The sequence below is a fragment of the Sphaeramia orbicularis genome, chromosome 17, assembly GCF_902148855.1.
Source record: "Sphaeramia orbicularis chromosome 17, fSphaOr1.1, whole genome shotgun sequence".
NCBI lineage: Eukaryota > Metazoa > Chordata > Actinopteri > Kurtiformes > Apogonidae > Sphaeramia > Sphaeramia orbicularis.
The window spans coordinates 52,180,758-52,196,624 of record NC_043973.1 but is presented as its reverse complement, the minus strand read 5'-3'; the positions used below and the strand labels follow the sequence as shown (position 1 = coordinate 52,196,624).

At 39.1% G+C, this 15,867-nt stretch overlaps 1 protein-coding gene across 1 annotated transcript; it reads left to right on the top strand.

Annotated features, from left to right (window-relative positions):
• The first annotated feature begins 804 nt into the window (after nucleotides 1–804).
• LOC115436652 (myosin-7-like) lies at nucleotides 805–14,188 on the top strand. Its single transcript, XM_030159556.1, has 38 exons — nucleotides 805–866; nucleotides 2,226–2,434; nucleotides 2,519–2,662; nucleotides 2,757–2,913; nucleotides 3,004–3,031; nucleotides 3,114–3,225; nucleotides 3,372–3,464; nucleotides 3,547–3,610; nucleotides 3,692–3,790; nucleotides 3,902–4,005; nucleotides 4,090–4,228; nucleotides 5,207–5,325; nucleotides 5,397–5,546; nucleotides 5,645–5,815; nucleotides 5,890–6,199; nucleotides 6,334–6,413; nucleotides 6,501–6,706; nucleotides 7,084–7,207; nucleotides 8,072–8,208; nucleotides 8,433–8,688; nucleotides 8,771–9,013; nucleotides 9,095–9,271; nucleotides 9,357–9,502; nucleotides 9,587–9,677; nucleotides 9,776–10,165; nucleotides 10,251–10,377; nucleotides 10,448–10,566; nucleotides 10,638–10,834; nucleotides 10,939–11,122; nucleotides 11,202–11,367; nucleotides 11,444–11,568; nucleotides 11,658–11,966; nucleotides 12,056–12,259; nucleotides 12,346–12,642; nucleotides 12,740–12,844; nucleotides 13,209–13,304; nucleotides 13,391–13,525; nucleotides 13,809–14,188. Exons 2-38 carry the CDS (start codon nucleotides 2,234–2,236, stop codon nucleotides 13,827–13,829), a joined length of 5,826 nt encoding a protein of 1,941 aa, XP_030015416.1. The 5' UTR covers nucleotides 805–866; nucleotides 2,226–2,233; the 3' UTR covers nucleotides 13,830–14,188.
• Nucleotides 14,189–15,867: the final 1,679 nt, after the last annotated feature.

Below are 15,867 nucleotides of genomic sequence, written 5' to 3'. Positions count from 1 at the left end.
AAATGCTGAGCTGCCAGTTAACTAAACCATAACATCCATCTAGCACCATCACCTGACCCAACTCAGAACACACATACTTGTTTTTGCTTCTTTGTTATATTCAACAAACACGTTTAAGGTGAATACACTATTAGACTTTGTTTTATGATAAAACACATGGACTGAAGAGTTACAGCATAGAGCAGATACTTAAATTGCACATTTTAAATGCTGTTTAATGTAAATTTATTAGAATATGAAACTTGTTTAAAAGGATACATATATAGTTAAGATGAACTAGAACTAAAACTAAATGGTGACAAGATAAATCTCAAAGCTTTAGCAGACCCAAACAGTCAAATAAAGAGTTATATTGTATTATATCTAGTCCATATTATTCAAATTGCTGTTCTAATTATGTTTTAATACGTATATTTAGGTATATTTAAAGCTTTATAAATATATATGTATATATATTGAGCATTTCTTTCCTGCTACTTTTTCTTACACTTGCATGGATCAACTATAACACACAACAGTTTCCTCTGGTATAAATAAAGTATTATGAATCTGAATATGTCAAATGTTCAATATGATTAATAAGACAAAATAAGTGTCACTTGATATGAAGCCTGTCCCTGATCCCCACCTCTTGCCCTCCCCTTTCTTTGATCCGTGTTTTGCCCTCGCCTTGTTTGTCACAAGGTGAAAGCAACAAATAGCAGCCGTTCATCCTGCCCAATAAGGAGAAAGCTTTTTTCATGTGCAACATTTTTCTGAAAATTTCATCCCATATTTGGTGGATAAACGACCTTTATTAATGAAGGGAGGTCGCTGTCTGCAGCAGGGGCTCATCACTTTGGTCAATTAAAGGTTGAGAGTCAAAGGTAAGTCAAATATTAAGGATAGTATGGTCTGACATATTGAGGACAGATCAGATTTATGTTTATGTTTATGTTTACGCATTTGGCAGACGCTTTTTTCCAAAGCGACTTACAGGGGAAAACCAATTAAATCACTCAATCAATCAAATTTTATTTATATAGCGCCAGATCACAAAAAAGTTATCTCTTGACATTTTATATATAGAGTTGGTCAAAACCAGACTCTAAGTCAATTTACAGAAACCCAACAGAATCAGATTTATATAACATGTCATTTTAAGTATGAAATACCTTGTTTTGAGAACTTCATTCTCTCCACATGGAAGTAGATTTAATATTTGTGAAATAATTGAGTAATATTATGCTTTGTTATCTGGTTGGTAGAAGATCCTGACTGAACCTGGTCTCCATTGGAGTCCAACCCACTGGTAAATGAAACTTTTATTCTGAAATGCCTTTAAAAATGACCGCACTTCCCCAAGTTTCTGTTGCAGCTGTGGGATGTTTTGCTATCAATTAATTTTGCTGTCAAAATCATTTATTTCCTCCCCACTGTCACCTTGAGCTTCCTCCTAGAGGATTTGTTGGGTGTCTTATCCATTTAGCCTTTTTAAGGCCTTGATTTGAATTTGTGAAGCACCTTTAGATGATCATGTATTAGGATAAATCTGAATTGAGTTCTTATATTAGCTGTGGACGCTATGAATTCACAGAGCACACTGACACATCACTGTCCACCACTGTCTTCACCTACGAGGCCCCTCTGGGATGGAGGCTACATGGGGGACTGATAAATCCATTCTGGATGTTCTAGGGTGGTTGTGTCTTCATTAGCAGAGGCCCCTTTCCTTAAGTACTACCCTCTTTTTACAGGGGCACAAGCTGAAATGTGTATTCCATCCATCCATATTTTATCTTTGTGCATAAATATGATAGTGAAGTTTGTGGTCAGACACTGGTTGTTGCTTCTTTGTTCGTCACTATCTGAAACCTTCAAGAGATTCAACTTGACAGTCTGGTCATTGTGATATCTTCATCATCTGATATCTTTGTAACAAATTCAGACACAGAGATATAACAATCATGATTGTGCATAGTAGCAGCACCATCTGCTGACTGTGGACCATTTTGCATCACCACTTACATAAATAAAGAAAGTGCAATTATAGAAATGAATGTGTCCAAAGACATTAAATATGAAAAAAATATCTCAGAATCCACTGATCCTTCATGACAGACAAAACATTCAGATTATGAACTCTATCTAGATCAACCTCATCATTACTACTTATGTGGTTTTCTCCAACTATTATGAACACATGATTTGATGTTTTTGGTTTAACATTTGCAAATGTTGCACAGGTTAAAAAATGGGTGACGCAGCCATGAAGGAGTTTGGGGCTGCTGCTCCTTATCTCAGAAAGTCAGATAAGGAGCGTCTGGAGGCCCAGACTCGTCCATTTGACATGAAGAAAGAGTGCTTTGTTCCTGACCCAGAGGTTGAATACGTGAAGGCTTCCATCACGTCAAGAGACGGTGACAAAGTCACTGCTGAAACTGAATTTGGGAAGGTACACATTATGTTGGCCGATAGAGATGTTAATATTTGTATGGAGGCTATAGGTCAGTTTCAAATGTATTATTGTCTTTTGCAGACTGTGACGGTGAAGGAGTGTGACGTCCATCCTCAGAACCCGCCAAAGTTTGATAAAATTGAAGACATGGCGATGTTCACCTTCCTCCATGAGCCCGCTGTGCTGTTCAACCTCAAAGAGCGTTACGCAGCGTGGATGATCTATGTAAGACGTTGTCCTCTTCCGTCATCAGTAACACATCCCAACAGCTGAAAACTGTCCTCATTGTGGTCTTTCCCTTTTCCTCTGGATATGACAGACCTACTCTGGGCTGTTCTGTGTCACTGTTAACCCCTACAAGTGGCTGCCAGTCTACAACCAAGAAGTAGTGGTCGCCTACAGAGGAAAGAAGAGGAGTGAAGCTCCTCCTCACATCTTCTCCATCTCTGACAACGCCTACCAGTACATGTTGGCAGGTAAACTACCACTGCAGCATCATGATTCTGACCTCATATCATCATTTCACAACTTCTTTTTAATATTTTGAATGTTTCTCTTGTTGATAGACAGAGAAAACCAGTCGATCCTCATCACGTGAGTCTAAAAGTCTTCAAGAAACACATTTTCAGTGTTTATTAATCACAGGTCTTGGACTAAAACTCTATTTCTTACTTAGTGGAGAATCTGGTGCTGGAAAGACTGTCAACACAAAACGTGTCATTCAGTACTTTGCCAGCATCGCTGCTGTTCCAAGTACTGGGAAGAAAGATCCAGCTATTGAAAAGAAGGTTTGCACCAAATATTTTGAAATGTCACAATCGTAACTTATTGTTGTGGTAGTATTACATTTCAATTGAAGTCACTTCTATCAATTAAAACTGTGCATTGAATACTTGGAGCTGATACTAAAGGTGTTTTTATCCGTCAAACCCAGGGAACCCTGGAGGATCAAATCATCCAGGCTAACCCTGCTCTGGAGGCCTTTGGAAATGCCAAGACCATCAGGAATGACAACTCATCCAGATTTGTAAATATCCACACAATTGTGGTTAGTCTGATTAATGTGTGTATTTAAAAAATACACCAACCAATAATCGTGTGTTTCTCAGGGTAAATTTATCCGGATCCATTTTGACAACAGAGGAAAATTAGCCTCTGCTGATATTGAAACTTGTAAGTAAGAGGAACATAACAAATCTTAAATTGTTTACTCATCTATCAGCTTATCACCATTTACACTTATTTCTCTAACAGACCTTCTGGAAAAGTCTCGAGTGACTTATCAGCTCAAAGCTGAGAGAGACTACCACATTTTTTACCAGATTTTGTCTCAGGCAAAACCAGAACTGTTGGGTAAGTATGCATTTCAGATGTGGGATAAGGCTTCACTGAATCATTAAATATGCACTCCTATTAATATATGTATAATAACTGTGTGGGGTTTTTTTGTTTGTTTTTTTTCAGAAATGTTGCTCATCACCAACAACCCCTATGACTACGCCTTCATCTCCCAAGGAGAGACGACCGTAGCCTCCATTAATGATGCTGAAGAGCTGCAGGCTACTGATGTGAGCTTTATTTTCAGATCCCAGATCCTAACTCAGGTTTTACAGTGTCAGAAATGCATTCTAACTTTACCATATCACATTTAGGAAGCATTTGATGTACTGGGCTTTACTCAAGAAGAGAAGAACAGCATGTACAAGCTGACTGGTGCTGTCATGCATCATGGTAACATGAAGTTCAAGCAGAAGCAGCGAGAGGAGCAGGCAGAGGCCGATGGAACTGAAGGTGAAAGATGATCGTGATAGAAATTCTAGACAGTTATAGCTATGAAGGGTCCTGAAGTTTTTTTCTAATATGGCTGCTGGTCACTGACGTTAATAGCAGCTCAGCATGTCTAGCCTCACTTATGCTGTTGAAAAATTATGTTTCCAGTTAAAGTGGCTGACTAACATTTACCTGAATTAAATGTATTACCCAAATTTACAACCCATTTAAATGTAAATGACCACTGTCTACACCCAAATCAAGACTATATAAAACATGTAACACTACAGTTCATATATTTAGCTCTGATAAAGTTATTTATAAAGCTTCTTTTTATGAAAATATGCATTTTGTTGAGATAAAGACATAAAACCACAGGTCAGTTTAAAAAGTTGAATGTCTTACATTCAACAATGTGATTCTGCCATTTTTAATATGTGTTCTCCATCATTTATCAAGACTTTCAGTCACTGCAGGTGTGTGTCATTCATTTTCCCTTGTCTTTTGTCAAAACTTGTATGTGTAAAAGGAGGATGTTTACACAATGAAAGGTCTGTTAACCAATTAATAGATTATTTCCACTGAAATGCACAAGCACGTTTATTTGGAAATATTACGGAATGTTGCAGATTGCAGTACTTTAATATTGCAAAAGGGAGAGGATGAAAATGTGTGTTTGTGCTAAATGTGACCATTTCTACATCTAGGAAAAATTTTAAATAAAGGCAAGTATCTCATAAATAAAAAATATCATACAAGTAAAGCCTGGTACCTTCAGCAGGTGAGATAAATAATGGTCTGGGTTTCTAACTGAGGAATACCGTATATATAAATAAATACATTCAACTCACCACTGCGTATAGTAGAAGTGAGTGTTATACTCCACAGCTGAAATTCACCATTATACGGTGGGTTGGTGAGTATTTATGTTAACTGTGGATTCTGAGATTTTTTGAGCATTAATTACCTCAATGAATTAATGCAAAATTTTCCTCATAGATGCTGACAAAGTTGCGTATCTAATGGGCCTGAACTCTGCCGACCTCATCAAGGGTCTCTGTCACCCAAGAGTCAAAGTAGGAAACGAATGGGTCACCAAGGGTCAAAATGTTGCTCAGGTAAGAAAATAATATAAATTTAGTAAGTCCAAAGGGTTTGTTTTTTTATTCATGTGTTTTCTTGTTTTTAGGTGTACTATGCTGTCGGTGCACTGTCCAAGGCAGTGTACGAGAAGATGTTTCTGTGGATGGTGTTGAGAATCAATCAGTCACTGGACACCAAACAGCCTCGTCAGTATTTTATCGGTGTACTGGACATCGCTGGGTTTGAGATTTTTGATGTAAGTTTTCAGGACTACATCCTACATCCTATATTGTGATTCAGAGAAAAAAAAAGAACAAATACATAACCAAGTCAAACTGCACCCTCTTGTTACAGTTCAACACCTTTGAGCAGCTCTGCATCAACTTCACCAATGAAAAACTGCAACAGTTTTTCAACCACCACATGTTTGTGCTGGAGCAGGAAGAGTACAAGAAAGAAGGCATTGAATGGACCTTTATAGACTTTGGTATGGATCTGCAGGCCTGCATTGACCTGATTGAAAAGGTGAGACACTTCGATATAACACTAAGAGTGAAGATGTTTTAGAATGTTATTTAACTGCTCATATTATTCCACAGCCCATGGGTATCATGTCCATCCTTGAGGAGGAGTGCATGTTCCCTAAAGCCACCGATACCACATTTAAAGCTAAACTCTACGACAACCATCTGGGAAAATCTGCCAACTTCCAGAAGCCCAGAATCGTCAAAGGGAAACCAGAGGCTCATTTCGCCCTGATGCATTACGCCGGAACTGTTGATTATAACATCAACAACTGGCTGGTGAAGAACAAGGATCCTCTGAATGAGACCGTGGTTGGACTTTATCAGAAGTCCACTATGAAGCTGCTGGCTACTCTCTTTGCTAATTATGCTGGGGCAGACTCAGGTTTGCAAAGATATTAAACCTATTATAAATTTAACATGTCAAAGAAATATACAAAGCTAAAAAACATAAAAGCAAAACTACTTTTGTATGTGTGTAAGTAAGTTTACATCTTCAGTGCTTCATTTTTCATTTAGTTCAGGAGGGTGGGAAAGGGAAAGGTGGAGGTGGAAAAAAGAAAGGTTCATCCTTCCAAACTGTGTCCGCTTTGCACAGGGTAAGATGAAGATGATGTCTTTGATGCAGCTTATATTTGCAATAGTTTCTAAAAATGATAAGACTTTGATTCCTGATGCACTCACAGGAGAACCTGAACAAGCTGATGACCAACTTGAGGTCTACTCACCCCCACTTTGTCCGCTGCATCATCCCCAATGAGACCAAGACTCCTGGGTCCATGGAGAATCCTCTGGTGATGCACCAGCTGCGCTGTAACGGTGTGTTGGAAGGCATCAGGATCTGCAGGAAAGGCTTCCCCAACAGGATCCTCTACGGAGATTTCAAGCAGAGGTGGCTATCAGACAGGATATCACAGCATATCAGGCTTCCTTAACAGCTTTAATCCTTAGATTCAGGAGGTTTTAAAACTCCACCGGACTGATGAAACCATGTTTTTGCCACAAAACCAGTGACTGCTGAAGTGAGTGTCAGATGTTACTGGAGTATCTCCACCCGTAGACAAAGTCTGCTGATTATGAGACTCAGTCTAATATTATTCATGACGCTTTCATGTTCATTAATCTTAGTGAGCTCACATTCCCAATACAATATCATTTCTATCACATTGTTATTCTTCCAAAAAGATTCAACTTTTTTTTTTTTTTTTTTTTACTGAACCATGTTGAAAAAGCAATATATTGAAAATAGCTTTTATTTTCATCACAAAGATACCGTATTTTGAACCCAAGCGCAATCCCTGAGGGACAGTTTATTGACAACAAGAAAGCATCAGAGAAGCTCTTGGGCTCCTTGGATATTGACCACAGCCAGTACAAACTGGGGCACACCAAGGTAAGTACTGAGGAAAAAATAGATTTTGACAGTTAGCTCATGTATGGAATGTTCAGAAAAATAGACTGCAAAAAAAACTGACTCTGGCCACCTGTTTATTTTTTAACTCCATGATGGATTCTGGGCTGTGATTGATCAGTACAGCTGTCAGTCACCTGTTCTTGTGATAAATACCTCACTCAAAATAATTGATCAGAAAGATGACCATTTCAATATAAATCTGTCTCATGAAATCATTCTAAAAAATCAGAAAATTACCTTTGGGAAATACTTATTGGGTGTTCCATTCAGTTTAGTTGAAGCCCTGTTGAAAATCATGGGGTAGATGGGCTATATGCACAGCCTTACTACTTCCTGAACTTAAAGCAGCTCCTTTATTTCCTGTCTTTCATTATTGGACACACTGATTAATCCAGGTGTGTCGTCACAACAAGAAATAGCAGAAACACCTGGAATAATCAGTGTGTCCAATAATGAAAGACAGGAAATAAAGGTCCTGCTTTCAGTTCAGGAAGTAGAAGGGCTGTTCATAAAGCCCATTTAGGACCCAAATGACAACCAGCCACTAGGGGGAGACAGAGTTATCTGTTTCCATCTTCATGAACAGCCGAAAATTAGAAACTTGAGAGGATGGCAATGTGCTTCTGGAATTCTACTGTACCACTGTACTTCTACTATGGTTCAGCAATAACCTTGTTTCATTCATTCAAATCTCATTTGAAAGTATCAGAATATAACTGGCCAAGAAATCACGGTTGTGAACAAAATGTAATGTTATCAATCTAAACGGATAAGAGCTTTCAATATATATTAAAAACTTGAACATTGTTTATTAATTCTTATCTCATCTGGTTTTCAAAATAGGTATTCTTCAAAGCAGGCCTGCTTGGACTCCTAGAGGAAATGCGAGATGATCGTTTGGCCCTGATCATTACAAGGATCCAGGCAAGGTCACGGGGTGTTCTAGCAAGAATTGAGTTCCAGAAAATTGTTGAACGCAGGTAAATGCACTGCAAAATAAATGATTAAATAAATATTTATTAATTCCAGCTACAATTCACAAGAGGCAAAGACCTGATTTTGTGGAATTCCTTTTAGTAAACATGTCACAACAAATCTTAATCTACATAACTCAGTTGGGGAAGACAAAAAGGACATAAATGAAATGGACATGAGTGGAAGAGCAAAATTTATTCTACATAAATGATCTAATATGTGTTGCCAGAGACGCACTGCTTGTGATCCAGTGGAACATCCGTGCTTTCATGGGAGTCAAAAATTGGCCCTGGATGAAGATGTTCTTCAAGATCAAACCTCTTCTCAAGTCAGCAGAGACTGAGAAGGAGATGGCCAATATGAAGGAAGAGTTTACAAAATTAAAGGAAGCTTTTGCAAAATCCGAAGCTCGCAAGAAGGAACTAGAGGAAAAAATGGTCACTCTTCTCCAAGAGAAGAATGACCTGCAGCTCCAAGTTCAGGCTGTAGGTCTAGAGTCTTCCATTACAAGTTATTTAAAAGAACTGCATCTATATCACATCATGTTGCATATTTGTTTGGTAACAGGAGCAAGATAATCTGTGTGATGCTGAGGAAAGATGTGAGGGACTGATCAAAAGCAAGATCCAACTGGAGGCAAAAATCAAAGAACTTACAGAAAGACTGGAGGATGAGGAGGAAATGAACGCAGAACTAACTGCAAAGAAGAGGAAGCTGGAGGATGAGTGCTCTGAGCTGAAGAAAGACATCGATGACTTGGAGTTAACTCTGGCTAAAGTGGAGAAAGAGAAGCACGCTACTGAGAACAAGGTATTAAAATAACTTTAATTCACTCTGACCCAAATGAAAGTCTGTGTTCAAGTCTTTGATAAAACTTGCCTCTGTCCACAGGTGAAGAACCTGACTGAGGAGATGGCTGCTTTGGATGAAATCATTGCCAAGTTGACAAAGGAAAAGAAAGCTTTACAGGAAGCTCATCAGCAAACACTGGACGACCTGCAGAGTGAAGAAGACAAAGTCAACACTCTGACCAAGGCCAAGGCTAAGCTGGAGCAGCAAGTGGATGATGTAAGACTACACTAATTAACAGTGTGTTGAGAGCAAATTACTTTCCAAATACTGTCAAATTTACTCTGATTATGACCCTCCACAGCTTGAAGGATCCCTCGAACAAGAGAAGAAAGTGCGTATGGACCTTGAGAGAGCAAAGCGCAAGCTTGAGGGTGACCTAAAGTTAGCTCAAGAAAGTCTCATGGACCTGGAAAATGACAAGCAGCAACTCGAAGAGAAGCTGAAAAAGTAATGACACAACTTAATTACATCACAGCCCATGATACACGGAGCTTGATTATATTTATCTTTAAATTTCTTCGTCAATCACAGGAAAGACTTTGAAATCAGTCAGCTTAATGGTAAAATAGAAGATGAACAGGCGATGAGTGCCCAGCTCCAGAAGAAACTGAAGGAGTTACAGGTGATGATTTAAACATGATGGTAAATGTCAATCTAACACAGAGGTAATACCACAACGGATAGAAAAACACAATGAAACTATTTCTTTTACAAATCTAGGCCCGCATCGAGGAGCTGGAGGAAGAGCTGGAGGCAGAACGAGCTGCCCGAGCCAGGGTGGAGAAGCAGAGGGCAGACCTGGCCAGAGAACTGGAGGAGATCAGTGAGAGGTTGGAGGAGGCTGGAGGAGCAACAGCTGCTCAGATTGAAATGAACAAGAAGAGGGAGACTGAGTTCCAGAAACTCCGCAGAGACCTTGAAGAGTCAACTCTGCAGCATGAAGCCACCGCCTCCACACTCAGGAAGAAACAAGCTGACAGCGTCGCTGACCTGGGGGAGCAGATCGACAACCTTCAGAGAGTCAAACAGAAACTGGAGAAGGAGAAGAGTGAGCTCAAACTAGAGCTGGATGATGTGGTCTCCAATATGGAACACACTGTCAAAGCAAAGGTGAAAACTCCTTCACATATTTTGTGTTGTTTTCCAAACTTCTATAGAACTTTTTTTTTTTTAACTTGGTATCTTTTGTTTTCAGAATAACTTGGAGAAGATGTGTAGATCTCTGGAAGACCAGATGAATGAATATAAAACAAAGTCAGAGGAGGGACAGCGTACCATCAATGACTTCACCATGCAGAAAGCAAAGCTTCAAACTGAAAATGGTATCCATCTGATCTGAAAGCAAACTTTTTGTTTCAATGCTTAGTACTCATTTGCCTTCTATCTAATTAGGTGAACTCATGAGACAGCTTGAGGAAAAGGACTCCCTGGTGTCTCAACTGACAAGAGGAAAACAGTCATACACTCAACAAATTGAAGACCTCAAAAGACAACTGGAGGAGGAGATCAAGGTAATGACCCCCAAACAGTAAGAACCTAAATGGTACAGATACAAGGTGGTACAGTCTGTTTTTCATTTTAGGCCAAGAACGCCCTGGCCCATGCAGTACAATCTGCCCGTCATGACTGTGACCTGCTCAGGGAGCAGTATGAAGAAGAGCAGGAGGCCAAAGCTGAACTGCAACGTGGCATGTCTAAAGCCAACTCTGAGGTGGCTCAGTGGAGAACTAAGTATGAAACTGATGCCATCCAGAGGACGGAGGAACTGGAGGAAGCCAAGTGAGTCTAGTCCAAACAAGACCATCAAACAAACAAAGAAATCTACAAAGACAAGAGGAAAAACATGTTCAAACACTAAGACAGAAGTTGTTCTTCATTTTCAGGAAGAAGCTGGCTCAGCGTCTGCAGGACGCCGAGGAGGCTGTGGAGGCAGTGAATGCTAAGTGTTCATCTCTGGAGAAAACCAAACACAGACTCCAGAATGAGATTGAAGATCTCATGGTGGATGTGGAGAGGTCTAATGCTGCTGCTGCTGCTCTGGACAAGAAGCAAAGAAACTTTGACAAGGTAGAGTTTTAAGTACATGGGGCAGATGCAGATTAGAGAATAAAGAATTACCATTCAATAAACCCACTACATTTGACAGATCTTGGCAGAATGGAAACAGAAGTATGAAGAGTCACAGTCTGAACTGGAGAGTTCACAGAAGGACGCCAGGTCTCTGAGCACTGAGCTCTTCAAACTGAAGAACTCCTATGAAGAATCACTAGAGCATCTGGAGACCATGAAGAGAGAGAATAAAAACCTACAAGGTTTGGAAAACACAAACACCTTCATAATTAGAATCTGTTGTGATGAATTCAAAGCCATTGATGTTTTCATTCTCAGAGGAAATATCTGACTTGACTGAGCAAATTGCTGAGAGCGGAAAAAGTATTCACGAGCTTGAGAAGATACGAAAGCAGTTGGAGCAGGAGAAGTCAGAGATACAAACTGCCCTGGAAGAAGCAGAGGTTTGTTTTGTAATCTGATGGAGAAGAATCCAGTTCATGTTGAACCCACTAAAACAAACACATCTGACCTGAGTCTTTTATGATTTTAGGCTTCACTTGAGCATGAGGAGGGAAAGATTCTCAGGGTTCAGCTGGAGTTCAGTCAGGTGAAGGCTGACATTGAACGCAAGCTGACTGAGAAAGACGAAGAGATGGAGCAAGCAAAGAGAAACCAACAGCGAATCGTGGATACTCTGCAGAGCTCTCTAGAAGCTGAGACTCGCAGTAGAAATGAGGCCCTCCGTCTGAAGAAGAAGATGGAAGGAGACCTCAATGAGATGGAGATTCAGCTCAGCCAGGCCAACAGGCAGGCAGCTGAGGCCCAAAAACAACTGAAAAGTGTCCACGCACATCTGAAGGTTTGAGTTAAAACAATAATCAAAATTATTCTATGTATCTTCATATGTGAAGAAAAAAAATTTCAATGTTTTGTTTTTGTATTTTAAAGGATACTCAGCTCCATCTCGATGACTCTCTTCGAGTGAATGATGATATGAAGGAAAATATTGCTATTGTTGAGAGGCGCAATAATTTGCTTCAGGCTGAATTAGAGGAACTCCGAGCAGCTCTGGAGCAAAGTGAGAGAGGTCGCAAACTCGCTGAACAAGAGCTGCTGGACGTCAGTGAGAGGGTTCAACTACTGCACTCACAGGTACATTACAACCATCATTCATGATTCATTATGTTCGTTTTATACCATCTTCCCCCTTCAAAGTCTTAAGTATTCTTATTACACAGAACACCAGCTTGATAAACCAAAAGAAGAAGCTGGAGGCTGATACATCCCAGCTCCAGACAGAGGTAGAAGATGCAGTGCAGGAGTGCAGGAATGCCGAAGACAAGGCCAAGAAGGCCATCACTGACGCTGCTATGATGGCAGAGGAGCTGAAGAAAGAGCAGGACACCAGTGCTCACCTGGAACGTATGAAGAAGAACATGGAGCAGACCATCAAAGACCTGCAGCATCGTCTGGATGAAGCAGAGCAGATCGCCATGAAGGGAGGAAAGAAGCAGCTACAGAAGCTGGAGGCCAGGGTAAGTATACCAACAACTGCTCTTAGTAATCTATGCCATCATGTCCATTAAAAAAGTACACATAAGTGGCTTTTGTATGACATCTATTGATCTGCAGGTCAGGGAACTTGAACATGAGGTGGAGGCTGAACAGAAAAAAGCCAGTGATGCAGTAAAGGGAGTGAGAAAATACGAAAGACGGATCAAGGAGCTTACCTACCAGGTAAATACCAAAGCAGATGTTTACTTTAGGCCATGAAAATTAACAGATAAGTGCATTCACTGGTGGTAGTCGTGGCTTAGAAGGCTGGAGAGCTGACTGGAGAGTTGGGTTGTGACTGAAGGGTTGCTGGTTTGATTCCCCGGACTGGCAGAAAGTTGTTTGCTGATGTGCCAAGGAGAGCAAGGCACTCCTCGGGCACTTGATACAACAAGCTCACTGCTCCTAGTCTATGGTGTGTTCCTGCATCTTCTAATGACGGGTTATAAATGCAGAGGGTCATTTGCGGTGTGCATAGTCTACACATGCGATCTATATACTGACAAATAAATTATACTTCATAACTTCTTGCTTTGCCACTGTGTAGACTGAGGAGGACCGTAAAAATCTAGCACGTCTTCAAGATCTGGTCGACAAACTGCAGCTAAAGGTTAAATCCTATAAGAAGACTGCAGAGGAGGCTGTGAGTACTGTCATGTCACATGCTAAGATTTGACCAGTTGCACAAAATGCACGAGTTTTTCCAATAATATTTTCTCTAATTTGCAGGAAGAACAAGCCAACAATAACCTCACCAAATTCCGTAAGCTTCAACATGAGCTTGATGAAGCTGAAGAGAGGGCTGACATCGCTGAGTCTCAGGTCAACAAGCTCCGAGTGAAGAGCCGTGAGATAGGGTCAAAGGTGAGACCTAACTTTGGCAAACGTGCTGTTTTAATCATCAACAGTCTGAGATTCATGGTTTTAACAAAAACTGCTGATATTCCTGTCACATCTTTCTGGTCTCACAACTAATTTATCTGTTCACTTGAGTAATCACTAACTCAGACCTTATCTCTGTTGGAATACTATTGTCGTATTCACGTGATGATGATGAAGGTCTGGTCTTTAATGGTGGTGATTATCACCCATGTTTCACATAAAATTGAAAACACATTTAAGAATTTGTTTTTTTCTTTTGTTTCAGAGAGGACTTGATGAAGAGTGAAGTTCCCTCCTGATTTTTTTTCCTGAGGCGCCTGTGTCTTGTGTATTGGTGTCTCCCTATGCATGCCATTGTTCAGTAGAATAAAGACAAAGCATCTAAAACAGCTCTTGACTTATCATTCTAAACATTTACACCTCGATTTTGCAATTAACCTGTATTCTGAAATAAAATAAGTGATGTCCTTTACGTCACAAAATCAAATAAAACCATAGGAATAAGAAACAAGAAAGAAAAACATGCACTGTATTTCAAGTTTAATGTTGAACTGTAATGTACAGATCTAATTTTTTTTTTTTTTTATTATTTTCATCCTATCAACACAGTGAAATAATTTTTTTTCCCAAAATGCTTTTAATAACAGTTCCAATGCCTTATTAAAAGTTATGACTCTATATGCAGGTTTTTGCTGTTTTATTTTACTTGAGTCCCTCTTTATTCCTTGTTTTTTTTTTACTTTTCCATATAATTCCTTTTGGATTGAAGACTTCATAGAAAAGTAAGTTTTCTAAAAGCTTTTTATGCATGAATGTAAGACAACAGTAGTGATTAGAAAATACATTCAACTATCTTTATGTTTTTACTTACTGTTTGATCCCATCATCTAAGTCAATTTGCACAAATTTTCCAAGGTGATTTTACTTCTGACAAAAGTCACTCCATCTCATGACCAGTAGAGGGTGCCGGCTCCCTTTGGTAAAGATGGGGTTGCATTAGAGGACCATCAAGCACCTTCACAAAGTGACAATAAGAGACCCAACGGCATTATTTAATAAAAGAGATTCAGCTTTTTGGGGTTTTTGGTCAAATAATAAACCTTATCCCAGATCCTAAATTATGTTTTTGTTACATTTTCATGCAAAGAAGAAGCTTTTTTTGTAATAAACCCTGACACATGACCCAAGAAAAGCAAACAGGGGCTTGTACTGGTAGAATATTCTGAAGCATCAAAATACCATGTTTTAAAGTGAAAGTGAAAATATTATCCGTGCATCTCAGTAGTCCATTTTATTTTATTTCAAATCACCTTTTTTATTTTTTATCAAAATTCTTAACTCAGATGAGATTCTTAAACTGGTTTTCCTTAAATTTATCATTAAATCATTATTGTATTTCATTCCTGTGGGTGCTGATCATTTATTGGTCTTTTATCTTATTTTAATTATGTTATGTTTTATCTTTGCTTAATAGTTAATTCTTAGTCATTTCTATTTGTTTGTTTCTTTTATTGCACGCTCTCATTTTTACAGTTCTATGTCATTTTATTTGTTTGTTCTGGGTTTTTTTTTTTGCTGTAATTCAACACAATGCGCTTCCATCTGCAAAGAAATGTGCCATATAAATAAGACTTTTCTTACTTACATCAGCATTTTCCCCTTTCTAGCATTTCATGGCATGTGTAGATTCTTAATAGACAATCTAAGAGGCATCATAAGGAATACACACTGTTTCCCATAAAGTTGGAATAAAACATTTTTACCTCTTTTCATGAAATGATTGTGATAGTGTGATTTATTCTTGATAAAGTGTAACTGGGAGTCGTCAAAAGTAATTACTGATTTGCAGAAGAAGGAATTCAAACAGGAATATGTCTGAAAACATAAACTGATTCCAGCTTTATGGGCAACAGTGTAGATTCATACTGAACTAGTGTCTGTACGTCAAGTGACCTCAGTTTTTTTGACCTCAGAGGTTTTTGCAAAAACACAACTGTACGTGACATACAACACATGTACAGCTTGTCAGTTACACCAAATGCCACTGCTAAATAGATGTAAACTGATATGTGTTGTGTTTTAGTTGAATACCTAATGGGTGTAACTAAACTAAACACTTCCATACAATCCACCAGTTTATCTGAAATACAAAAAAGTGGACGTCAACCGGTGGTTTTAACAGTAAATATTCTGATAATATTCATTCTGATAATAAGCTCTTAAAGGTAAATGATACAACACTGAACATCTGTGGTAGAGGTCAGTCTTTCTCCAGCATCATGCATCCTGTTTTCAAAGCCAAATGAGGAGGGTCGTCTGGAACT